General features: G+C 41.7%; 1 protein-coding gene across 1 annotated transcript in view; it reads right to left on the bottom strand.

The window, feature by feature from the left end:
• Positions 1-8,037: 8,037 nt before the first annotated feature.
• LOC126092834 (protein O-mannosyl-transferase TMTC2-like) overlaps positions 8,038-27,687 on the bottom strand; it is a 445,889-nt gene continuing 426,239 nt past the window's right edge. The window contains exon 10 of the mRNA XM_049908564.1: positions 8,038-8,462. Coding sequence (XP_049764521.1) covers positions 8,289-8,462 — 174 coding nt within the window. The 3' untranslated portion in view covers positions 8,038-8,288. The remainder of the gene's footprint in view (positions 8,463-27,687) is intronic.

Genomic DNA, 27,687 nt, shown 5'->3' with positions numbered 1-27,687 from the left:
TACAGTTCTGTACATACAGCACGAAGAATTCTTTTGTTTTGGAATAATGTAAACGTGTAATGATTAAGTGTTAATACAAACAAACGTGATTATGTGATAAATGGGTGTTTCGTTAAATTTCCTTTCGAATTGTTACCTAATAATTGTAGTGTATCGCGCGTACTTCAGTTCCTCAAGCAGAAGTAGGTGCGTTAAACATCTGAACTGAAACTGTAGCTGACACTTGTTCCTATTCAAAATATTAGGTACTCATTCCCAGCTACAAGTCCTAGAAGTTGGTAATAGGAATTTCCAAATACTCTGTATAACACATTACTAACCATTGCCCCAATGAATTAAGCGTTAAACTTCATGCACTGGAGAAGTTTTTAACAGGCTTGAAAATAAGTGTGTGTGTGTGTGTGTGTGTGTGTGTGTGTGTGCGTGTGCGTGTGCGCGTAAATCACTTGATCTTAAATAAAAATACACTTTACTGTACTTCATTAGAGTACTCAAACCTTGCCACCTGCACCGACATTGCTTCGTTAAGGTGGTGTCCTTTGGAGAGAGGTCAATTTCTTCAATACTGTTTATTTGGTATTTTCCAAGGAACTTCATGTCAAATATAAGTGCTGTAGCTTGTTAAGAATTGTTTGGGACTGACAGTCGTTAGTAAAGGCTGCCTGCCATTAGTACATATTTGTAGCATTTCGACCACAGTCTGTTTGGAATAATACAAGCACCATAAATTTAAGGCTGTTCTGGATCTAGTCTCACTCAAGTAGATATTAAAGTCATTCAGCGAAATTTTAAAGTAAATATATTTAATTGCGAATATTTCTTAAATGCGTTTACTGCCTATGTAATGGTCTTAGGTTTCTTACATAGTGGGGATTACGTTTATTAAAGGTTGTGTGTTGTATTTTTTTTTACTTGGATTTTTCCTTTTTGTGTCTATGTTGCACAATGGATCTGAAAAATTGTTGACTGGATGTTATTTTGTGAATTTTTCACTCCACAGTGCGGTGTGCGCTGATATGAACCTTAGAGGCACATTAAAACTGGGTGACAGACGGAGAGCCGCATTTTGCGGGCAGGTGCTCTACTGACGATGCTACTCAAGCTCAGCTTGGAAGGTTAGAGATGATGTACTGGCGGAAGACGAACTATGGCGAAGGGACATGAGTCATTCTTCGATAGCTCACTCGATAGAGCGCTTGCTCACAAAAGGCAAAGGTCCCGAGGTCGTGTCTCAGTCCCTCATAGAGTTTCAATCTGGCACGAAGTTTCTGGTCCTCTTTTTGTTATTCTGACAAATGTATTACATCGTAAACTAAAGAGACAGTGTCTGCTATCTAAGAAGTCGCAAGAAGGAGAAAAGTGAAGCCATTGTAGGACAACAACGAGATACTCAGTTGAATGTAATCAATACATGATTAACAGAGTCGCAGGAAGTCTGGGAATACAGCGCTACTGGGAAAATAGTGTCTGAATTATTTCCTAATGTTGAGGATAGATTGCTAATTAATTACATTCACTCCCCAAGGAGGTTGGTTTCTTTAAAAGTTGACATGGGCCATACCCACCTAACAGAAAAGATTAAATAGAACGAAATAGGCACTTGTGTTTATACACTGACCACGCCTGAAGGCATTCTCTTCGATCACACATTGAATATCACAAATGATGACTGAGAACAAGTGATAAATTCGAGAGCTTATAAAATACTTAGGGACTGTGGATTAAACCAGATACTACTCACATTAATTTACAGATTATCTGAAAATGAGCCCAAGCGTGCATTGGAAATGTGCTTGGCAAAACGAGATCCGACCACAAGAAGATTCCAAGCAGATAGCCAACACATGTGAGATGGCATACGACGGCTGTAAGACATGAAGAAGAAACGCAGTATTATTTAGAAATACCAAGACGCCACGCAAAGCACTAATGAACGACATCGTCTGTGTAACTTCTCGACCTTTAGCCACTGTACTTTAAAAAATAGTGTGTCATAAATACCACACTGCATGTGAAAGGTATCTCTGTCATTAATTCGAAGTAGTATATAAGTTTTGAGCAATAATGTGCAACAATGAGTACAATATTCTCAGTGCATCTGAATGCACATAAACAAAGAACCTATGTGCCCATCTCCAGGTCACCACACCTTACACTTTTCAGACGAAAATGAGAGACATGAAACTGATGTTAAGTCATGAAAGCAGCCTACACGGGTTGTGGGAAACCGAGAGCCCTGTGAGGGCGCATCTTGGTGGATACAGTGCGCAAACTGATAGCAAGATATGATAATCCAAGCAACCATTTTGCTGTATAACATACCACTAAAGCTAATTACACGAAAGTGATGATTAGATGGAAATGAGGATATATAGTGCATAATAACAGGCAAAGTATCAGGGAACACGTTTATGTGTAACAGAGAAACAGACCATTAAACTATGGTTTGATACAACGGACATACTGAGACAGATGCACAGATTAAACGATAGTTTTAATTTATAATGAGATTAATGCGATACATTTGCAATAGAATTAATTTTTATTGCTAGACTTTATTTCTTTATGTAATTTATTCTTACTCTCATATCATTGTAGTAATAGTTGCAGTTTTGCTTTTGTTTCTGTCTAACAAAGCAGAGATATATCAAACAAATAATAAATAAAATGAAAATAAAATGTAAGAATGAAAAGAGTCTGTAAATAATTCAAAACGTCAGAGTACACACATGTGCCTAAAAGATTCATCATATATATTACAACTATTTGAAGATGACGAAAAACGTTACCTTGCAGGCAGAGCACTTGTGCTTCAAATATAATATTTGTGAAGTTGCTTCTACAGTTCGTCATTACCATGTGTCCCTAGCATCTGGCTGTTCATTTCTAAGCACCTAGCTCTTCCACATTGGATTTATCAATGGAAATCATTAATTTGCTGTCATTGGTTAAAATCTGTTCACATGTCTACAGATAAATAATACAGTGAGATGCAAAATAATGAATAACATATTTATGACACAAAGCTTTCATAAATGAAATACAGGGGATTAAGGTATTTTATACAGCTGCAGAAATTCTGGGAGTAACATTGGCCTTTGACTGAACTCTCTCTTGATCTGCCTGGATTTCTGCTCATGCTAAATATACAGAAGTTTTTTGTGTCCAATGTAATTTGTTTTCGTAGGAATTTTACAGATATTTGTTCAAGCAATGTGACTGAGTTGAGAAGTGTGAAAACTATGTGTTAGACTGTGATGTTCTGGCAAAGAATAGTTGTGTAGGGTCTGTCGCTTAGATGACACTGTTACATCCTCGAGGTAGAATTTAGTGCTCCATTTATTATCGAAATCACTTACCTATTCAAAATAAACACTTTTGGAGACTCCTTTTTTGTAGCTATAATGTGTTAAATAAATCAGTAGTGTTATTTGAAAGATCTGTTTTATCGAATGGGAGCTGCATACTGGCTGGATATTAAGGAGGTATCTTATCTCGGTTGCATTACGTTTGTTCATTGGTTTTCTGAAACTGTGAATTTATTCATTGGTCATTAGATAAACATACTACTGAAACGTTTGTTAGAGTTGCTTTTTGTGTTGTTAATGTTAATTACACTCTTGTATTTTGCTGATATATGTCTGGTAAATGTAGTACAAGTCCAGTTTCAAAGATCTAATTTACGTGCAGGACAGGAATTTAATGGTATATTTGGTATCTCCTGTCTGCAGTGTCGTACTACCATTCGACATTTGTATCTCTTGTTGATTTATCATACTCTCTTTCGATCACAACTGTAATCTGAAGGATCTGCTTTTTATTTTCATGCATATGTGCTATCCTTTATTGTATTGGTTCTGTATGCAAACTTTTTTATGTGTTGCGTATTTCCTAAACTTATTTATGTTAACTGTAAATTGCAACCTATCTAATTTGATGGCTCCGTTCTTCCTTAATGGAAGTATTTCTACAGTTCTACACACTTCCATTTTAATATTATAATTTCTTTCACAGTCTCCCCAATACACGGGCACTGGTATTCTGATAAGCACTAGCAAATACTTTGTCAACATTCTGTAATATAAGTATTACACAGTTAGTAATTAAACAAATTAATCAACTGGACATACATGTGTGTATGATGTTCGATAAATATTTGTAAACAATTTCGAAAACTGTTATTCTGATACATAAGGGAGTGTGGTGTATTTCTCTTATGTCACCTGTTATTTTGAACTGAAGTCCATTTTGAAAATGTTCATTAATAAAGCCAGAAACGCCAAGGTAAAGAAAGTATCTGATACCTGAATACCTAAATATCTGTGTTTTTACCATTTGTAAATATTCAATAATCCATATTTTATGATTAGCCATTCTTCTTCATTTCGTTAATGTCAAAGGAAACACAAGAGCTTTTATATTTACAAATGTATCTGTATTGTCTTGATAAATATTATAAAGATTATATTTATGATATTATATCTAATGCAAATTAAACTAATTTCGTTGTGAGTACAGCGAAAAAGAGTGCTGGGTAGCATATCTCAATTTTTTTCTATTGACACAGAAACACCTTACTAACAACATCTTGTTGGAAGACAGTAATTTTAATAAAGTTTCTTATTATGAAACTTCTGCAATTAGCAAGACATTAGAATGGCTCAATCTTGTATATAACACATTGCTAACTATTACTCCAGTGAAGTTTGCGTTAAACATCTTTCACTGGAGTAGATTTTTAACAGGTTTGCAATTTAAATTATATATAATTTCACTTAAACTACCAGAAAAATACATTTTACAATTAATATGTGCAATAATTTCCCAACATGAAAATTAAAAATAAAATACCCAACACTCCTCCAAATGACATTTCATATTTTGTATAGTAACAAATCATGGAATAAGCTTCTTCTAATGACACTGTATTACATCTTCCTTTTGTCGAAGCAAATGGGACAGGAGGTATTTCTGAAGTTCAAGAACACATGTACTTGCCACTAACGCTTACACTATACCATGTATTTTGGTGCAAAAGCTACATTACTTTATGTTATTAACAGCTTTGATTATTACACAGTCTTGCAATATGCGTAGAAATGACAGTTATGGCAAGTACCTTGTCCTTACTACCCAATCCTTCCCACCAATCAAAATAGTGCCATGACATATATTTGACTAGTTAAGCCATCTGTTGAACAAAGATCAAAGCCGACAAGACCTTAACATAAGGTTATCTGGCAAAAAACTAGTAATAAATAATATGAAGAGGTTTGTGGGCATTTTAAGATGTAAATGGTAAATAAAGTAATGTACATTATGCACAGGCATGCAAATCTAATATTTTAGATTGTTTAAAAAACTAATGTAATACTTTTAGAATTACAAATTATGTCATTTATTTATACTGTCATGTACTGCAATTTTTAACAATATTGAGAGCAACTGATGCATCTCCTCCTTGTCTCTTTTTCAGTTCTCACACAAAATTTTCAGTTCATTTGAAACTATGGAGTGACAAAGTAAATTATAATTTTAAAACAATAACAAGATGATATTGAACAACATCAGTCAATAACTGTAGACAAACATTTTTTATCCATATTCTCTGGTCAAGTCAAAAAAATGCACTTTAGTCTACATAACAGTTGCACATTATAGTCCTGGTTTTCTAAACCCACAACACAAATCTTCAAAAGTCTTCAGAATGTATTGCGCAGGCTGTCTGACTGACATTAAGAATGCAGGTTTTTGGGGAGCTGTTGCAGAAAAATTGGTCTGTTTTCACAGTAACTGAAGTAAACACAAAGTTCTTGTTTTAAGCGGATAAAGGAACCTTTACCTTAGATCAGATATAAATATCGTGTATCGTTCTAATCAGTGTCCTATAAAAATAGCTCATCTTCAAAAAATTGAAAGTTTTGTTACATTTTTATTTTTCTCTTAAGCGTATCATGTTACGACGTTTACCTATCATTCATGGGAGATGGTAGGCCCTGGGGAAAAAGCTAGTCAACATTTTATGGGATCTATGTACAATTGTGAGCTAAGGACTCGGTCATGAATGGTCACTGTCGTTGAAGCAGGAAGCTGGGACAAAAAACACTAAGAAAATTTGTCTTCAAATTTTCTGTTTTAGAAGATGATAGCTCAGCATTTATGCAAACTAAATCAACTACAATGTTAATTTGTTGTCTTTTTAACTTTATATTCACATTTCATTGCATTGTGTCACAAATAATTTACCCTTATGTACATTCACAGGAAAATTCCTCTGTCATGTTTTAAATAAGGAAGCTGCAGTACACAGGCAGAATCTGCTAATTGTATTAAGTGGGAAACAATTTATTCGCCTATATATTAATCGAAACATACTGCATTGATCCTATAATTATCTGGAGCTTTATAACATGTACAACTGGGTCGTTAAAGATATATATGTATTTCGAAGATGTTTGACACTTAAAGAGAAATAACTTTCAGTGTGCCTTGTTAATTATTTATCGCGACATGAAATAAAGAAGCCTGTCGTATATATATGTGTGAATATATAGTGGTTCTCCTGTACACAAAGATATTATACTGGTTACAGAAACCCACCGAGGATCATTAATTGATCCAAACATACACTTTTAGGAACCTGGGTCATTTTTAAGGTGTGCTTTCATGGCACACTGTTCACCTACGAAACCAGTTGCAAGTGTTGCAAGGCAGCATGCATAATTCTTTGAATCGTCGTGAAGTAAGGAGGTAGCACGTTCATTGTTATTATAGGTGCATATCTTGGTCTCCATAAGGCTTCTGTTGAATGAAACTTTAAACCTGGTTGGCGTAAGAAGCGAATAGTGATTCCTTCCCACAGAACAACTGCAACATGTGTGATGGGGTTTTTTGGGCTCATGAGCCTTTCTTTGCCTTGCAGTGTAGACCTTCGTTGACAAATCGCGTATAGGGAAACGTTTTGCAATCCTTTCACCATATCGTGATATAATGATCGTAATGCTTACTGTGCATGATCCCACCTAAGAAGATACGGTTTTAACCAAGTCAGCTGCCAAGTGAATTCTGTTTTTTAATACTTTTCTCTGACTGACTGATTATACCGTTGGTACACTAACGTTACAGTAAGTTTTCTGAACGAAACATGGAACGCATTAGTGTCACTGTTAAAAATTGACCAATACGAAAGTTACGTACACGTACAGAACTAGTAACGTAAGTCCATATTCCATTGTTTTCATAGCATTTTAGTGTTAACACGATACTGCTCCTAACGAAGTTTGAAGCATTTGTACTCATCACGGCGAATACTGAGCTGTACACGCTACTGGTGTTTGTTTTATTTTTCATGACAGGTAAAGCAGTAAGAAGTTAGAGTACTTTCCTTTGGAAAGAAGCAACTCGAACGGCCCAGTATATTGCAAGACGTTAGTCGTATTCAGTGTGTGTGTGTGTATGGTTTATAGAAAACAAGTGACTGTTGACCTTATGTCTCACGTGTCCTCGAATTAGATACCGTAAATGAGTCAGTACAGGGGCACGTACTGAGAAGAGCGTTACTTGAAATTATTCTGAAGAGTCTCATTAATATTAAACGATTCCCAGTACCAGTTAAGTGTTTAGAATGACTACAAGCACATAGTGTCAATTTCCGACACTTATACGTTGCCACTGAATTTTAGTCTTTCCATAACTGAAGCAGCTAGTGCTGAAACTTTACTCCTCACAGACCTCATGTCATAATGCTTGAGCGAAGTCTCTACGTTTCCCAAGCATTTCGGAGACATTTCTCATTCCGCAGGTTGACGAGGAAATAGGGGGGGGGGGGGGACTGCAGGGTCATGCGAACACTGACAAGTAACTGGCAGATAAATCAGAACCGACTCGATTTCACGGATCACCAATGTCAGCTTAACTAGGTGGGTAGTGCACATCGGGAACAAACACTTTCCGATGCTGGTAGTTTCCTGCGTCTCGATTGTAGGTGATAGAGTTGGCCATCCACGAAAACTGTTTTACAGTTAAGAGGGCACTGGTGTCCGGGCAACGACAGGATAATCACGACCAGACTGGTTGACCGTGAGGTTAACCCGAAGAATCCCAGCTGGGGAATCCCGCAGCGCCTACTGTTGGTGGTCTTGGCGACGCGAAACGGCGAGACACGTGCTATGTCTCGCGAACTCCTTTGCAAGTGGCGCGGCTCACCCGCAGCCAGCTGGCGCAGGTGGTCGTCAGGTGGCCGCCAGTGGCTGTGCTCTGGGCGGCGTGACGTCACGCGGCTGCAGGTGTCACAGCTTGCTGGGCCGGCGGGCCGCCATGAGACTGCGCAGCTTCTGCAGGTTGGTGAGCGCGGTTGCGTCATCCGGCTGCAGGCGCAGCGCCTCGCGGTAGCACGCGGCTGCCTCGTCGTAGCGGCCGTTCAGGTGCAGGATGGCGCCCAGGTTGAGGTGGTGCCGCGCGCTCTGCAACACGAGCACCAGCCAGCCTCAGCACTGAGCAACAGCACTGTATTAGGGTGGCGCCTAAGTTCGCAGCATTTTCCGTGAGTTCAAAAAAGCACAGTAGATACACATATGAGACTTTAGTTATCAAAAATATCATATCCTTCACTATTTACAACAGTCAGCCAACGCTGGGGTAACTTTTAGATTTCGGAAATGTAGAAATCACGTCGTTTCGACGCGAAAAACTCGTCCGGCCCTGTTCGGAGCTCATTTTCCCTGAAGGTTGTTTGATAGAGAGAGGACAAGGTGAAAACATGAGAATCCAAGATCAGATGAATAAGGTATGTGCGAAATGACTCCTCAATTCAACTCCTGTTTAGTGTTTCTTTTCATTCTAGCAGAATTTCGTGGAGTTGCGTAACTTCACGCAGACTTCCTGGTCGTTGTTCCCGAATTGCGTCTGCAAGACGTCTCAGTTATTGAGAATAAATATCAGCAGTGACGGCTATATCTACATCTACATTTATAATCTGCAGGCCACCCAACGGTGTGTGGCGGAGGGCATTTTACGTGCCACTATCATTTCCTCCCTTCCCTGTGTCCAGTCGCGTATGGTTCGTGGGAAGAACGACTGCCGGAAAGCCTTCGTGCACGCTCGAATCTATCTCATTTTACATTCGTGATCTCCTCGGAAGGTATAAGTAGGGGGAAGCAATATATTCGATACCTCATCCAGAAACGTACCCTCTCGAAACCTGGACGGCAAGCTACACCGCGATGCAGGGCGCCTCTCTTGCAGTCTCCCACTTGAGTTTGCTAAACATCTCCGTAACGCTATCACGCTTACCAAATAATCCTGTGACGAAACGCGCCGCTTTTCTTTGGATGTTCTCTGTCTCCTCTGTCAACCCAACCTGGTACGGATCCCACACTGATGACCAATACTCAAGTATAGGTCGAACGGGTGTTTTGTAAGATACCTCTTTTGTTGATGGACAACATTTTCTAAGGACTCTCCCAATGAATGTCAACCTGGTACCCGCCTTACCAACAATTAAATTTATATGATCATTCCACTTCAAATCGTTCCGTACACATACTTCCAGATATTTTACAGAAGTAACTGCTACCAGTGTTTGTTCCGCTATCATATAATCATACAATAAAGGATCCTTCTTTGTATGTATTCGCAATACATTACATCTGTCTGTGTTAAGGGTCCGTTGCCACTCCCTGCACCGAGTGCCTATTCGCTGCAGAAGGACTGGAGGCACTGAATCAGAGGCTGAGACGGTTCTGCGACCGTGTGGGCTGCAGATTCCTCGACTTGCGCCATAGGGTGGTGGGGTTTCGGGTTCCGCTGGATAGGTCAGGAGTCCACTACACGCAACAAGCGGCTACACGGGCAGCAGGGGTTGTGTGGCGTGGGCTGGGCGGTTTTTTAGGTTAGATGGCCTCGGGCGAGTACAGAAAGGGCAACAGCCTCTACGGGTGCGGGGCAAAGTCAGGACATGCGGGGACCAAGCGGCAGTCGGTATTGTAATTGAAAACTGTCGAAGCTGCGTTGGTTAAGTACCGGAACTTCAAGCGCTGATAGAAAGCACCGAAGCTGAAATCGTTATAGGTACAGAAAGCTGGCTGAAGCCAGAGATAAATTCTGCCGAAATTTTTACAAAGGTACAGACAGTGTTTAGAAAGGATAGATTGCATGCAACCGGTGGTGGAGTGTTCGCCGCTGTTAGTAGTAGTTTCTCCTGTCGTGAAGTAGAAGTGGATAGTTCCTGTGAATTATTATGGGTGGAGGTTACACTCAACAACCGAGCTAGGTTAATAATTGGCTCCTTTTACCGACCTCCCGACTCAGCAGCATTAGTGGCAGAACAACTGAGAGAAAATTTGGAATACATTTCACATAAATTTTCTCAGCATGTTATAGTCATAGGTGGAGATTTCAATTTACCAGATATAGACTGGGACACTCAGATGTTTAGGACGGGTGGTAGGGACAGAGCATCGAGTGACATTATACTGAGTGCACTATCCGAAAATTACCTCGAGCAATTAAACAGAGAACCGACTCGTGGAGATAACATCTTGGACCTACTGATAACAAACAGACCCAAACTTTTCGACTCTGTAAGGGCAGAACAGGGAATCAGTGATCATAAGGCCGTTGCAGCATCCCTGAATATGGAAGTAAATAGGAATATAAAAAAAGGGAGGAAGGTTTATCTGTTTAGCAAGAGTAATAGAAGGCAGATTTCAGACTACCTAACAGATCAAAACGAAAATTTCTGTTCTGACACTGACAATGTTGAGTGTTTATGGAAAAAGTTCAAGGCAATCGTAAAATGCGTTTTAGACAGGTACGTGCCGAGTAAAACTGTGAGGGACGGGAAAAACCCACCGTGGTACAACAACAAAGTTAGGAAACTACTGCGAAAGCAAAGAGAGCTTAACTCAAAGTTTAAACGCAGCCAAAACCTCTCAGACAAACAGAAGCTAAACGATGTCAAAGTTAGCGTAAGGAGGGCTATGCGTGAAGCGTTCAGTGAATTCGAAAGTAAAATTCTATGTACCGACTTGACAGGAAATCCTAGGAAGTTCTGGTCTTACGTTAAATCAGTAAGTGGCTCGAAACAGCATATCCAGACACTCCGGGATGACGAAGGCATTGAAACAGAGGATGACATGCGTAAAGCTGAAATACTAAACACCTTTTTCCAAAGCTGTTTCACAGAGGAAGACCGCACTGCAGTTCCTTCTCTAAATCCTCGCACAAACAAAAAAATGGCTGACATCGAAATAAGTGTCCAAGGAATAGAAAAGCAACTGGAATCACTCAACAGAGGAAAGTCCACTGGACCTGACGGGATACCAATTCGATTCTACACAGAGTACGCGAAAGAACTTGCCCCCCTTCTAACAGCCGTGTACCGCAAGTCTCTAGAGGAACGGAAGGTTCCAAATGATTGGAAAAGAGCACAGGTAGTCCCAGTCTTCAAGAAGGGTGGTCGAGCAGATGCGCAAAACTATAGACCTATATCTCTGACGTCGATCTGTTGTAGAATTTTAGAACATGTTTTTTGCTCGAGTATCATGTCGTTTTTGGAAACCCAGAATCTACTATGTAGGAATCAACATGGATTCCGGAAACAGCGATCGTGTGAGACCCAACCCGCTTTATTTGTTCATGAGATCCAGAAAATATTAGATACAGGCTCCCAGGTAGATGCTATTTTCCTTGACTTCCGGAAGGCGTTCGATACAGTTCCGCACTGTCGCCTGATAAACAAAGTAAGAGCCTACGGAATATCAGACCACCTGTGTGGCTGGATTGAAGAGTTTTTAGCAAACAGAACACAGCATGTTGTTATCAATGGAGAGACGTCTACAGACGTTAAAGTAACCTCTGGCGTGCCACAGGGGAGTGTTATAGGACCATTGCTTGTCACAATATATATAAATGACCTAGTAGATAGTGTCTGAAGTTCCATGCGGCTTTTCGCGAATGATGCTGTAATATACAGAGAAGTTGCAGCATTAGAAAATTGTAGCGAAATGCAGGAAGATCTGCAGCGGATAGGCACTTGGTGCAGGGAGTGGCAACTGACCCTTAACATAGACAAATGTAATGTATTGCGAATACATAGAAAGAAGGATCCTTTATTGTATGATTATATGATAGCGGAACAAACACTGGTAGCAGTTACTTCTGTAAAATATCTGGGAGTATGCGTGCGGAACGATTTGAAGTGGAATGGTCATATAAAATTAATTATTGGTAAGGCGGGTACCAGATGGAGATTCATTGGGAGAGTCCTTAGAAAATGTAGTCAATCAACAAAGGAGGTGGCTTACAAAACACTCGTTCGACCTATACTTGAGTATTGCGCATCAGTGTGGGATCCGTAACAGATCGGGTTGACAAGGAGATGGAGAAGATCCAAAGAAGAGCGGCGCGTTTCGTCACAGGGTTATTTGGTAACCGTGATAGCGTTACGGAGATGTTTAACAAACTCAAGTGGCAGACTCTGCAAGAGAGGCGCTCTGCATCGCGGTGTAGCTTGCTCGCCAGGTTTCGAGAGGGTGCGTTTCTGGATGAGGTATCGAATATATTGCTTCCCCCTACTTATACCTCCCGAGGAGATCACGAATGTAAAATTAGAGAGATTAGAGCGCGCACGGAGGCTTTCAGACAGTCGTTCTTCCCGCGAACCATACGCGACTGGAACAGGAAAGGGAGGTAATGACAGTGGCACGTAAAGTGCCCTCCGCCACACACCGTTGAGTGGCTTGCGGAGTATAAATATAGATGTAGATGTAGATATTCCTGCATTTCGCTGCAATTTTCTAATGCTGCAACTTCTCTGTATACTACAGCATCATCCGCGAAAAGCCGCATCCCCGGGAGGCAATTCATAGAACACCACATCGTCGTAGTTCCACCAGATGCGTAACATTGTCGTTTCTGGACGCGGACATGTCTTAGTAAGGAGAACTGCAGCTTTGTATGGCCTCAGCCATTCCTTCATTTTCCTTCTGTTAGCATGAAGACACCATTTCCTGTCACCAGTAGCGATTTGAGATAGGAATGGTCAGTGTTGTTCACGAGCCAATTGATGAGGAGCACGCAGAGACCTAAATATGGCCACCCGCTGATTTGTGTTTTTGGCTTAGAATGGGCGGTACCCATATACCCGATTTTTTAACCTTCCTTATTACATGAAAATGTCAAAAATGGGAATCATCGCAATTTATCGCATTCGCCGCTTCTTGGGTACACTGACGTGGATCATTGTGTATTAATTCGCTTAAACGATCTAAATCAATCACCATAGGTCCTCCTGAACGTGGAGAGTCACTAGTGTCAAAACGATCCTCCTTAAAAAAGAGAAAACAATTCTCTTGCCTTGCTCTGCTCAGTGGCATTATCGCCGTGCATGGTGCAAACGTTTCTGGCTTATTCCGCTGCTGTCACCTCTCTACTGATCTCAAACAGAAGAATAAGTCGGCAATGTTGCGATTTCTCCAGTTGGCACTCCATTTTCTAGCATACTCAGCTCCACTCACTACCACCAAATGACAATACGTAAACTCAAATAGCAACAGTGACTACGAATAAAAAATGATAGTCGATAAATAAAACCATGCCAACCAGAATACCAACGTGCAAACCAAAAACGCTACGAACTTATGTTCCAACCTAATAGACTCAGAACTGTCCAGATTTTCCCAACGTGCGGTGAAGGAAGTACACGGGAAAACGCTCCTATGCAGCTGAGGAGCCTTCAGCACCACAGTTATAGATGGTGTAACAGTATTATTATGGTGAATTGCAAATAGGGTTACCACTTTTTTTGAGCAAATAAATTATATTGGTCGTTAAAAATAGGAAAAAACTACAATTTTTACCTCCTCTCTCACTCGCAGTTACTTTCGTAATCAAACTGACCACTGGTGGATGCCTCAGCTTTGTCCTACTAAGCGATCTCTTAGTCAAGTTTTGCCATAACTTTATATCCCAGTTCCATACAGTAGATACTCATTTGTTAGTAGATCTACACATCAAATCTTTCTCCTGTAACACCAAATTTGGAAAGCTTCTACCTTTTTGCATGAACAGCTTATCATCTATGTTCCACTTCCATGGAAGTCTGCACCCATACAAATACCTTTAGAAAAGACTTCCTAACACTTTAATTTATATTATATCTTAGCAAATTCCTCTTTTCTAGAACTTTTTTTCTTGCTACAGCCGATCTACCTCCTACATCCTCTCTACTTGTACCATCAACAGTTTATAGTCAAACTAATCTACTACTTTTAGTGTCTCATCTCCTAATCTAATTCCCTCAGCATCAGCCGATTTAATTCTATTACGTTCCACTATCCTCGTTTAACTTCATCTTACAATCTCTTTTCATTACACTATCTATTCTGTTCAACGCCTCTTCCAAGTGCTCTGGTATGTCTGACAGAAACTCAAGGTTTATGTTTCTTCTCTTTCTCCTTTGAAAATTTCTGTTTGGTTTCCTTCACAGCCTGCCCAATGTTCGGGGATGGGCTGCACCCCTGTTTCACTCCCGTGACAACTATGGCTTTCCTTTCATGTCCTACTCCTATAACTGTAGTCTGCTTCCTGTAAAAATGGTAACAAACTTGCGCTCCCTGTATTTTATCCTGGTTACCTCCAAAATTTCCAAGCTTTCTCCAAAATTACAAATGCAGTAAATAACGGTTTTCCTTTCTTCAACTCGTCTTCTACGATACGTCGTTAATAAGACAAAATTTGATATTCGAAGACGACCAGCAGAGATGAATACTCTTCAGACTAAAGAAGGAGGTGGTTTCAGTTTCTTCCTGCTTTAAACGTAAGGCCTTAGTTAGTCCATTGTGAGGGGCTATCTAGGGGACTGATTCAACACCCTTGCTAATATGAATGGTATCCTACTTATCTTAATAGAACTGGGAGGAGGCCAAAAGGGAGCAGCGACTGTGAGGAAATGGGCACACAGTGTCACGTCCTATGGAAATATCCCCTCGATGAAGATATATGGGGGCGTCCTAAGTAGGGTTTAGAAGACAAAATTGTTTACAACGTCCTTAGAGTAATAGTGGACCGATAATCTATCCAGTGCTCTCTTGGAGAAAAAATTGAGGCTTAACTATAGCGAACAGACACCACCTAGATGAGTAAGACCTGTAGATGTGCCTAGAGTTCCGGCATTATCCACTACATTGTTTACATGTATTATGAACAACAAAGCTCCTATTACACATATCTGAAGAAGACCTGAAGACACTTTAGATGTGAAGGTTTCTCTGCGTTAGACATGACATGCCGTGTGCTACTTAGTAAGAATTTTTCAGTCCATTAACAAATGTGTACTATTCTATAAGAACGTATTTTGCTCATTTGGCCAATAGCGCCTATTATACCTAACGCATTCTGGAAGTCAAGGAACACACCATGAACATGGCCGCCGTTTTCAACGTACGTCTGGGTTCCTTGGCCAAGTAGGACAGCGTGTGGTTTACACGATCGTTTCTACTGCGTGAGTCCTCGTCGATTGCTACAGGGGAGTCTTAGGTTTCCCGAAAATCATTATACGCTTTGATTAAACGTATTTAAAATATCTGCAACAAATTTCCAGCAGCGATGTATTTCGTTACAAGCCGACTTCACATGAAGAAGATGGCGTGATAGAATTTTGGTAGACTGCGAAGGATAAACCCTGTATTATCAGAAAAGTATAATGCATGACTTACTCAAGGCACCTTTTTCGGAGATACTGAAATATGGTATTTTTAAACTCCGCTATAAGACAGGGGATATGAGAGATGTCAATAACAATCGATCTGTTATACTACTGACATAATTTTCCCAAATATTTTAGAACGACAATAATACTCTCAGTAAACCATTGTTTGGATTTTAGAAGAGTTGCTCAAATCAGAGTGTCATTTACTCATTCACTCACCAAATTTACAAGCATTAAATAACAAAACATTAATGGATGGTATTTTCTGCAGCCTATCCAATGCATTTGACGTGTGAGTCACAAAATCTCGGCGATAAATTGAGGTTTCATGTAACTTACGGTATAGCCAAACAATGAATAATGCCATATCTAAACAAAAGAAGTTGTGCTTAGTAATTTTGTCAATGTAATAGTGAGAGATACACCAACCTGGTGAGAAATCATGTATAAGGTTCCCCAAGACTCAGTCGTAGGTCCGATATTCTTCCTCAAGTATGTAAACGATGTTCCGTTTAATATACAATAAGCAGAATTAGTCTTTTTGTGGGTGACACTAGTGTTGTAATCAGTCCATGTATAAATACAGCAACAGAAGAAACGGTAAAAAAACGTTGCAGGTTTTCTGTGAACAGTTCCACTCTCAATTTCTAAAAGACACAAAGTACTTCAATCTGTAAATCTAGAGGTACTACAGGATTGCTAAGTGTATCAATGGTGAGGAAATAACAAGCAGAGTGGATACTGCAGATTATTTAGATGTCCTTATTGATAAGAACTTAAACAAGTTTGCGGCCGCGGTTCAGCAAAGAGCCGTATCTCATCCTCCTTGCGTGAAATCCACGTTGTTCTTCCAGCTCACCCTGGTACAGATTAATTTATATTGTGACACAATTAGCTTCCGTGTATACAACATCGGATGAAACCATTGATGAACGATATCATAAAACAAAGAAGCAGACATGCATAAAATACTTTTATTCGTGAACAGTGAATTCCCCATTTAGAACCGGTAGTGTCTCTGTTGGAGAGGACTGCAAATATTCTGAAACAGGGGAGAAATCAGACACCCTTCACTAGACAATAATGCTCTAGGTGCCTTCTGGGATGGGCCGGCCGCTGGTGGCCGAGCAGTTCTAGGCACTTCAGTCCGGAACCGCGCGACTGCTACGGTCGCAGGTTCGAATCCTGCTTTTGGCATGGATGTGAGTGATGTCATTAGGTTAGTTAGGTTTAAGTAGTTCTAAGTTCTAGGGGACTGATGACCTCAGATGTTAAGTCCCATAGTGCTCAGAGCCATTTGAACCATATTTTTAAACAAGTTTGGCTTTTTGACTACTGCTTCACATTTTATCCTTTGCCCATGAAGTTTGTTATAAATAATCGATTTCAGTTCAAAAGGGAGAATGATGTACATAATTCAGTACCAAAAGAGAATTAGCCTACATTCGTTGCTAAACATTAAGGTTGTTTTTGGGTGAAGAAGGAGCGTACGATGCTGTAACGAAAACTTTTGATCACTTGACCAGTGATTAAAATGTCTCACAGACAGCAAAGTAGAATTTGAAAACTACCTGGAAAAATTTCATCTTAACAACTCTTACTCTGTAAAAGAATTTCTGTTACTGGGTAAAAGGTGGTGGGTAGCAATTACTAAGTCACAATTTTATATCAAAAATCGTCAAAATTAGCTGTATTTATAAATTAATTTTTTATTTGAATGTAAAATGACGCATTCAATATCTCTGTAATTAGTGCGCAAATGATTCACCTAATATTATACTAACTCAGTACTTAATGGAATATGTAATCGTGCGACATTGAAAGGTTTATGGGACACTGGAATGCTATAGTAAGAGAAGATATATGTAACAGGGTTCCCGTGAGCGTTTGTCGTCGCAGTACGAAGGAAAAATGTTATACTTTATCACTTTCGAGAACAGGTTGTTGTTGCAGCAGTTTTATGATGGACGAATGTGATGAGAAATGCAATGTCAATTCTGTAACATAATTCTGTTGATTCGAATTCTGATTGTAAGCGCTCGATACACATCTGAGCGTTATCTGTAGACAAAAGTTGTACATCATAAACTAAATCTCCACGTCATGAAATCTGCGGCGGGATGGGTCTATAAAAAGTTTGCTCGTTCGTCGTACTGTTCACTGCAAATAGTTCCACCTACCTCAGTACTGCGGCAGATTACCTGCCCGTTTCTCTGCATGCGTATGTACTGCGCTGACGACGTAAAAGCAGTGTTGAAGAAAATGCCGTCAATACTTAGGCTGCAAAGTCCGCGTAAACTCTGGTAGCAGGCAGTCCCGTAAACTTTTATAATACTTTTCGGGCGGAAAGTGGTTGCTTCGTTCTCTCAGTAAAATGTCAAGGAGTTTCCATTTAAAAAAATACCTGCCATAAGCCCACACGTAATTAGCGAACAACCCCAGTGTCCTCAGTTCACAGTTCATGCAACCCAGTACACACTCAAGGCAGCCAGAAATGTACCAACCCGAAGAATTACGCGATTTCACAGTCAATACTCTGCTACAAAATCTGAATTTCACATTCAATCCTTTTCAAAGAATTTCTGTCAAACAAATTGCTCGTCAAATATTCCATATACGGATACGATGCCTGCCACGCGGAATTTTACAAAGGCCGAAAGTTCACAAGCGTTTATCTTTCCAACAAAACAATTCTAGAACTTCAAAATCTTCACAAAACTGTCCATAAATGCAACTGCTTGTATGGCAACACAATCTGGACGCGAAATACCAATAACTTCTTCATTTTACACATTGTGCTGACCGACGCGTTCAACATGACCTGTAGGTTCAACAGCTAGCCAGCGACCACTCAATGCTGCTCCTTCCACAGCCTATAACTACCTGGCAATACGCAGGAACTGCTAAACTCTGATTGGTTGGTCAAAATGACCACCAGCAAATCAGAACAATCGTTCGAGATCATTCTCGTGCCAGAACTGTCCTATGCCAATCACTATTCCCAATTGTATTCACGTCATTTCAGTATGCAAATATTAATATAATGTTTAAAAATCCAAACGGAAGGAAAACTAATCTGGGATTTTATTTGAAAAAGTATTACTCTGCAAACGGCTATTCTGGCTGCCTTCTTACAAAAGCAAGTACTCTTAGACATACGTCATCAGGAACGAGGGGAAAACACAACTTTCCCACTGCACAGTTACGTAATGCGGTACATCATACAATACTGAATTCCTACGTATATCCCACTTACACACTTTCACTCATTCTCATTCATTCCATAACATCAAAACACATAGATATTAATTAAATTTTTCTGGATTTTATATTACGAAAATAAAAAGTAGTTAACATTTTAATATGAAAATCCAAATAAATTGACCTGACATTTTGTGTACTCCAGTAATGATTTCAAATGATACTAAAAGACAAACTGTTCTTATTACTAACTGGGTTTTTTAGTCTAAGTGTCGGTTTGGGGTGTTTTAGGTAATTTCCTCTAACTCTGAAACTATGACAGATATAAGTCTGAAATTTTTATACCATATCTCTTGAATAACAAAAGGCAGTGTATCGACTTTAAAAAATATTAAATAATATTTAATATTGACTATTCAGTCGCTCGAAGTGACACAGATACCGCTTCCCACGGCTAGCATAGCGACAGGTGCGAATGAGTCATTGTTAAGACACAGCCGATAGCTCCAATGCTATGGGCTGTTCTGCAAAGTAGCTTGGTGCAATAACGTTATCGCGTATTGACTCGCAACGTTACACATTGCACTGAGATGACAAAAAGTCTGGGACAGTGGTATGCATATATACAGATGGCGATGGTATCGCCTACACAAGGTATAAAAGGGTGGTGGATTACGGGGAGCTGTCGGTTGTAGCCAGGTGATTCATTTGAAAAGGTTTCCGACGTGATTCTGGCCTGACGACGGGAATTAACAGACTTTATACGTGGAATGGTAATTGGAGCTAGACGTATGGGACATTTGAATTCTGAAATCGTTAGGGAATTCATTTCATAAATACACTAAGAGTGTGCCGAGCATGCACACTTTCAGGCATTACCTCTCACGACGGACAAGGCAATGGCCTACGGCAGGGCTTAACAACTGGCCAGTTTTGAGCGCGAGTACTCGCGTCTGCTCAGGCACGTGCTCGCGAGCAGGTGCAAGGTCGCGGAGTAGTGAGGAAGGGGAGGGAGGGGAAATGCGCGCGCACGTTTGAATGTGATCTCGCGTTCTTAGCAGATTTAACTAGCCATCTGAATGCTTTGTACATTTTACTACAAGGTAAAGATCTGCTAATTACTCATTTCATAGATCGAATACGAGATTTTAAAATGAAATTGACACTTTGGTTGAGTCAGCTGGAAACATGAAACCTAGCTCATTCTCCTAAATTATCATCCATGCAAGATGTTCACAAAGACTGTGAACGTTATTCACATAGTTTAGTTGATCAGCACTTTCAAGATCTGACAGCACTAGACAGTGATTTTGATCTATTCTCTCCAATTCAGCGAATATTTAAGAAATTCGTCCTCAGCTGCAGCAAGAAATTATTGACCTGCAGTGTGACAGAGAATACAGAGACAAATTTCAGAACAAGAAAAACATTTTGGAATTCTACAGACACTTCCCTCGGGATAGATTTCCTCGTTTGCACAAACTGGCGGCTACAATAATATCAATGTTCAGTTCCACGTATGTTTGTGAACAACTGTTCTCTGCAATGAAATGTAACAAGACGCGCCTGAGAAACGAATTGTCTGATCGAAATTTAAACTGCACGCTGCGCCTAAAATGCACAAGAACAATTATTCCGAACATAGACGCAATTGTAAAGGGCAAAAAGTACAAGATAACCGAGAATCCCACACTTCAGTGACACCTTTTATTGTGTAACAGTTCACAAATTAATGCGAATGTAGAGGCATACACTGAGCTAATATAATTATGTGGCATGTGTACATTCTCCTTTATTTGTTTCATTTGTCGCAGTAATAATTCGTGAGTGACATCCCTGCAGGTGGCCGCGGATTTACATTGACTGGCGGCAGCTGTTGTGTGCCCGACGTGACTTTCCCCACTTTCCGCTCTGGTCCGGTAGTGGGGGTAGCGTGCTCGCGCTGCTCCGTGCTCGCGCCATGCTGCTCATAGCTTGCTCTGCGAGCACGTATGTTGTGAAGCCCTGGCCTACGGCCTTGACTTAACAATCATCATGGGTCTTCTCAGACAGAGGAACGTGCACGGAGGCGGCGGACTGTGCGTACATCAGATTTTGAGGTCCAGGTTGTTCAGAATATTGAGACGAACCGTGGAACAGACTCCAGAGAAGAGGACCGCCAACATAGTGTGAGCCAGAGTATGAGTACGTGTATCCTGCACGACAACCGCTATCTTCCCTGCCACCAGCACTCCCATAGAGGCTGCTTTGAACATCTGTTGTGATGCAGGTGCGATGAAGCTACGTACAGTGCTTGGGGATGATATGTTGTCGCTGGACGCACACCATCCATTCCGGACTCCTGTTCATTGGATCTTTTTTCCTCCATTTACAGTCAGGAATCCGTCCCTGCAGGTTACCAGTTTTATTAATGCTCACCCTGTGTACTTCTCCACAGCGCTTGAGTGTGGTCTTATACATAGCACCCTGCGGGAAGAGCTGCAGTCCGACTTTACTGTGGACTAAAAATATCGATACTCTGTTGGTATTAACAAATGCATGTGTGTAGTTGCGAGATATGAACTTCTATGCGAGGTTACCTGAAATTTTGCCAGTATATGGGATGATACACTATTTTTTTTCTAAACTACTGACACCATCCTGTTGGCTGACGTACATTTAAGACAAGGATAACTTGAACAGTACCCCAAAGGTGGTGTGCAGTTGGATTCCGCCACTAAACAACTGATTGAGAGGTTGATGTCAAAGTAATGATGTCATGTGCGGTCTGTACCACCTAGGCTGAGGCAATAATGAACACTCGTAGATATATTCGACATCGGTCGTGCAAACGGAGGAGTGTACGAGGCAAGCACTGTTGGCTTCTGCTCGTCTCTCTAGGCCCATCCCCTGCATCCCCCTCCCCCTCTCCACTGCCTCTGCCACTGCGCCCTAATTAAATTCGCCCACACCGCTCGCGGATCGACTAACAGCGACGTAAATTTGTTTCCAAAGCGGTCGAGGTGAGGCGGGTCGGTCGGGCTCCTCTCGTCTTTCACGCCTGCGCGGGAAGCCTTGTTTCCATAAAGGCATTCCAGGAAGAGGGGGAACGTTATTCGCTCTCTGCACACACGCTCGGTGGTAGTTTAGCCTTTTCGCTTTTCAGGGCACACTCACCGTGCGTAGACACTTTGCTCATCGGTTTCCAGAGGCCGTTTCATATCTCCCGCGTACAGCGGGGTATTTTTGTCCCGTTACCAGCCCAGTGTTCTACCGTTCACGCACCGAAACCATAAATACAACGCCGTCTGGTTAAAATGCATGATGAGAAACTGCTCCTCAATTGGACATGTACCTTCACAAGAACACTCGTGCCTTGCTAGAGATTTGCCGTACAGACTATATTTTATGAAATATTTTATTCTGCAAAACGCTGAAGTGCCAAAGAATGTGGTATAGGCATGCGTATTCAAATGCAGAGATATAGAATCAGGCAGAACACAGCGCTACGGTCGGTAACGCCTATATAAGACAGCTAGTTCAAAATGGTTCAGATGGCTCTGAGCACTATGGGACTTAAATTCTGAGGTCATGAGTCCCGCATAACTTAGAACTACTTGAACCTAACTAACCTAAGGACATCACACGCATCCATGCCTCAGGGAGGATTCGAACCTGCGACCGTAGCAGCCGCGCGATTCCAGACTGTAGCGCCTAGAACCGCTCGGCCACTCCGGCCGGTCTAGACAGCAAGTGTCTGACGCAGTTGTCAGATCGGTTACAGCTGCTACAACGCCTGGATATCCATATTTAAGTCAGTGTGAACATGGTGTTAGACGGCGCACGAGCGATGGCGCACAGCATCACCGACGTAGCGATGAAGTGGTGATTTTTCGCGTATGACCATTCCTCGAGTGTATCGTGAGGATCAGGATTCGGGTAAGACATTAAATCTCCGACATCGCTGGAGCCAGAAGATGCTGCAATAACGGGATCAACGACGACTGAAGAAAATCACTCAACGAGGCAGAAGTGCAACCCTTCCGGAAATAGCTTCAGATTTCAGTGCTGGGCCATCGGACGAGTCTCGCTTCAAATTTTATCGAGCTAATGGACGTGTACGGTATGGAGACAACCTCATGAATCCATGGAACCTGCATATCAGGAGGGGACTGTTCAAGCTGGTGGAGGCTCTGTAATGGCGTCGAGTGTGTGTAGTTGGAGTGATATGGGACCCTTGATACGTATAGATACGACTCTGACAGGTGACACGTACGTAAGCATCCTATCTGATCACGTGCATCCATTCATGTCCATTGTGCATTCCGACGGACTTGGGCAATCCTACACTAAAATGTGACACCCCCCCCCCACACGTCCAGAATTGCTACACAGTGGCTCCAGGAACAACCTTTGAGTTTAATCACTTTCGCTGGCCACCAGACTCCCCAGACATATCCAGAGCGTCCGCAGCTCGTGGTCGTGCGGTAGCGTTCTCGCTTCCCACGCCCGGGTTCCCGGGTTCGATTCCCGGCGGGGTCAGGGATTTTCTCTGCCTCGTGATGATTGGGTGTTGTGTGATGTCCTTAGGTTAATTAGGTTTAAGTAGTTCTAAGTTCTAGGGGACTGATGACCTGAGATGTTAAGTCCCATAGTGCTCCGAGCCATTTGAACCATATCCAGAGCATATCTGGGATGCCTTGCGACGCGCTATTCAGAAGACATCTCCACCTCATTGTACTCATACACATTTATGGACAGCCCTGCAGTATCGACGGTGTCAGTTCCCTCCAGCACTACTCCAGACATTATTCGAGTCCATGCCACGTCGTGCTACGACACTTCTGCGTGCTCGAGGGGCTCTATACGTTATTAGGCAGGTGTACCAGTTTCTTTGGCTCTTCAGTGTATATCGTGAACTGTTAGTGAGAAGTCGTGATCAGTGTTATTGAAAAATGTAATGAGAACTGATAGTAATTAAGTACCAATCGGACCTGACAGTTCCGTGACCCCTAAGAATTCAGTTTCTGTATAAAGTTACAAAAAAATTGAAGCCAAGTTCTAGTTTCCCTCGAGTATTGCCTTGGGCCTACAAAATGTACTTATCCTATTTTTCAATGGATTTTCGTATGGGACGCTTGGAGCCATTACGTTTAACTATCAATAGGTGTTGATTTGACCTTATCGCGTTTCTTGAAGTCTTATGCTTGGATTAAGGGATTAATATTATTCAATACAGTCTATACAGTATTTCCGTCAGATTAAGTAGAGAATATTATCAACTTACAAGATTGTACGACTGGTGACAGAGTTTTGAAATCGAGCTTTGAACACAGCTCAAACGGAACGACAGAAATAAGAGAACTGCATCAGTATGAGATAAAATGTAGTAAATGAAAAGCACTATATTGCTTCTGTTCTACAGGATTAAACTCTGATGATGGTTTTGTAAGCCGAATTCGATAAATTACGCATGTAGAACGTAAGCAATATAGTGCTTTTCATTTATTACAATGTTTTTTCTGCAAGGAACCGCCGAAAGAATCAGTTACCAAAATAAATTATGCGGTATCGATAACGTAATTAATGAAACTCGTCGTAAATTTACTTTAAATTTTACCCTTGGCCATAAAACTATAGAAATGAGAAGGCTTAAACTTCTGTAGACGAAGATGCTGTGCTGATCCATGGGTGTTACGGGACTGGACCACAAGAGAAGCCATTCTGTAAGGAAACGGATGCGAGTGACGGCAAATAGCGTAGCGTCTGCTGCTATAGTTTGGATAGTACTTACTACAAAAATAATTTTACAAACATGTATTAAGCCTACTGAAGATTAATGTATTAAGGAGCTGTTTCTTTTTCTATGAAATTCTGATAAAGCCGATTTGTCGTGATGACTGTTAAATAGATTTCTTTGATTTTATTTCACGAACTGCAGCACCTTCTATACCTTTCATGCCAATTAGGACCACATACACCCATGGTCTTTTCCGAATGTACACTCCTGGAAATGGAAAAAAGAACACATTGACACCGGTGTGTCAGACCCACCATACTTGCTCCGGACACTGCGAGAGGGCTGTACAAGCAATGATCACACGCACGGCACAGCGGACACACCAGGAACCGCGGTGTTGGCCGTCGAATGGCGCTAGCTGCGCAGCATTTGTGCACCGCCGCCGTCAGTGTCAGCCAGTTTGCCGTGGCATACGGAGCTCCATCGCAGTCTTTAACACTGGTAGCATGCCGCGACAGCGTGGACGTGAACCGTATGTGCAGTTGACGGACTTTGAGCGAGGGCGTATAGTGGGCATGCGGGAGGCCGGGTGGACGTACCGCCGAATTGCTCAACACGTGGGGCGTGAGGTCTCCACAGTACATCGATGTTGTCGCCAGTGGTCGGCGGAAGGTGCACGTGCCCGTCGACCTGGGACCGGACCGCAGCGACGCACGGATGCACGCCAAGACCGTAGGATCCTACGCAGTGCCGTAGGGGACCGCACCGCCACTTCCCAGCAAATTAGGGACACTGTTGCTCCTGGGGTATCGGCGAGGACCATTCGCAACCGTCTCCATGAAGCTGGACTACGGTCCCGCACACCGTTAGGCCGTCTTCCGCTCACGCCCCAACATCTTGCAGCCCGCCTCCAGTGGTGTCGCGACAGGCGTGAATGGAGGGACGAATGGAGACGTGTCGTCTTCAGCGATGAGAGTCGCTTCTGCCTTGGTGACAACGATGGTCGTATGCGTGTTTGGCGCCGTGCAGGTGAGCGCCACAATCAGGACTGCATACGACCGAGGCACACAGGGCCAACACCCGGCATCATGGTGTGGGGAGCGATCTCCTACACTGGCCGTACACCACTGGTGATCGTCGAGGGGACACTGAATAGTGCACGGTACATCCAAACCGTCATCGAACCCATCGTTCTACCATTCCTAGACCGGCAAGGGAACTTGCTGTTCCAACAGGACAATGCACGTCCGCATGTATCCCGTGCCACCCAACGTGCTCTACAAGGTGTAAGTCAACTACCCTGGCCAGCAAGATCTCCGGATCTGTCCCCCATTGAGCATGTTTGGGACTGGATGAAGCGTCGTCTCACGCGGTCTGCACGTCCAGCACGAACGCTGGTCCAACTGAGGCGCCAGGTGGAAATGGCATGGCAAGCCGTTCCACAGGACTACATCCAGCATCTCTACGATCGTCTCCATGGGAGAATAGCAGCCTGCATTGCTGCGAAAGGTGGATATACACTGTACTAGTGCCGACATTGTGCATGCTCTGTTGCCTGTGTCTATGTGCCTGTGGTTCTGTCAGTGTGATCATGTGATGTATCTGACCCCAGGAATGTGTCAATAAAGTTTCCCCATCCTGGGACAATGAATTCACGGTGTTCTTATTTCAATTTCCAGGAGTGCACTTCTGACCAAAAAGCGATTCTGGTAGCTGGTGACGGAGGCTTTTGTTAATCCTGCCTTCTGAGTTCTTGTGGTGATATTTACGTAGAAACTTTTACCGTCCTAACACATATGTTTGTAAACGATAATTCAAAACCAGTTTTCATAGATTTTGGTTTAATGTTTTAAGACAACGCAGCATTTTCATAAAAATATTCATCGCCGATGTCATTTATAGAAACACGGAAACACGAATACTTCACTTCTTACCGAGAAGCTTCAAAAATGCTTTCGTAATGAAATATTTCCATAAAAGCTTTGAACACCTGCTTCACCCTCTTGTGGATGAATTTCCAAACTCACTGAAATACGTATTCTTTTTATTTCTACCCATAAGTCAAACGCAAATTTTGACAGACGTAGCTTGAAAATACTTTAGTAGTTCTGTGTTAATGATTTATTTCCAGACAAACTTCCACCCACAATTTCATCCCTTTAGGGTTGAGTTTCCAAAAATGCTGAAACACGTATTTTCTTTTAATTTATGACCGAGAAATCAAGTACCAAATTTCGTAGTTCCAGCTACAAAATTTCCTTAATAGTGAAGTAATTTCAAGAAAACTCTTCCTCCACTATTTCACCTCCGTAGGGGTGGAGTTTCGCAAAATCCCTTCTTCAACGATGCCCCCAGTGTAAGGTGCACATGCTCTCTAAATTTCAAGTTTTTATCCTTAGTGGTGTGGGCTGGACTATATTGAGTTGTGAAGCAGTTAGGACATTTTCTTTGAATATACGGAGAAAAAAACACACAGTTTTTAATTGATGCAGTTACACCTGTAGATGAGATGTAAGACAGTTCAAGGAACGACACGAAAGTCACAAACCTCAGTGAAGAGATTGTGCTAGAGATGATCAACGGATCCGGTTACCTGGCGAATAAAATGGAGTTTGTGACGAGTGCGCTCTCTCCGGTTATCAATAGTACTATCGTAAGATGCAAAGAGGAAATTGATGCACTTCCTGTAGAAAGACAGCGGACGGACATGGCATCGTGTTTTCTAACATGTTTTAGATCTCAAACAGAGAATCAAATACGTTGAGCTGTTTATAGTTTCACAGATTCTTCTCGAATTGGTGCCTAATCTAAAAGTTTTATTACATTTTGAATCGGAAAGTAAATATTTTTGTAAATGACATAATGAAGATTCAATGAGTGGCAGTTTTGTGATGGGAAGGACCAAAAACAAATTGTATAGCTTCTGAATCCATCCCTGTGACACAGGAGAACGACTGTGTAACCTCCAGACAATTTATAATGTTGCTTAAAATATTATTGTAATGGACAGGGATTAGGTGTAGTAGGGATTAGGTCTTGTGTTCGATCCGAGCCACCA

This window comes from Schistocerca cancellata, chromosome 7 (assembly GCF_023864275.1).
Source record: "Schistocerca cancellata isolate TAMUIC-IGC-003103 chromosome 7, iqSchCanc2.1, whole genome shotgun sequence".
NCBI lineage: Eukaryota > Metazoa > Arthropoda > Insecta > Orthoptera > Acrididae > Schistocerca > Schistocerca cancellata.
This window is presented reverse-complemented; position numbering and strand designations above follow the sequence as displayed.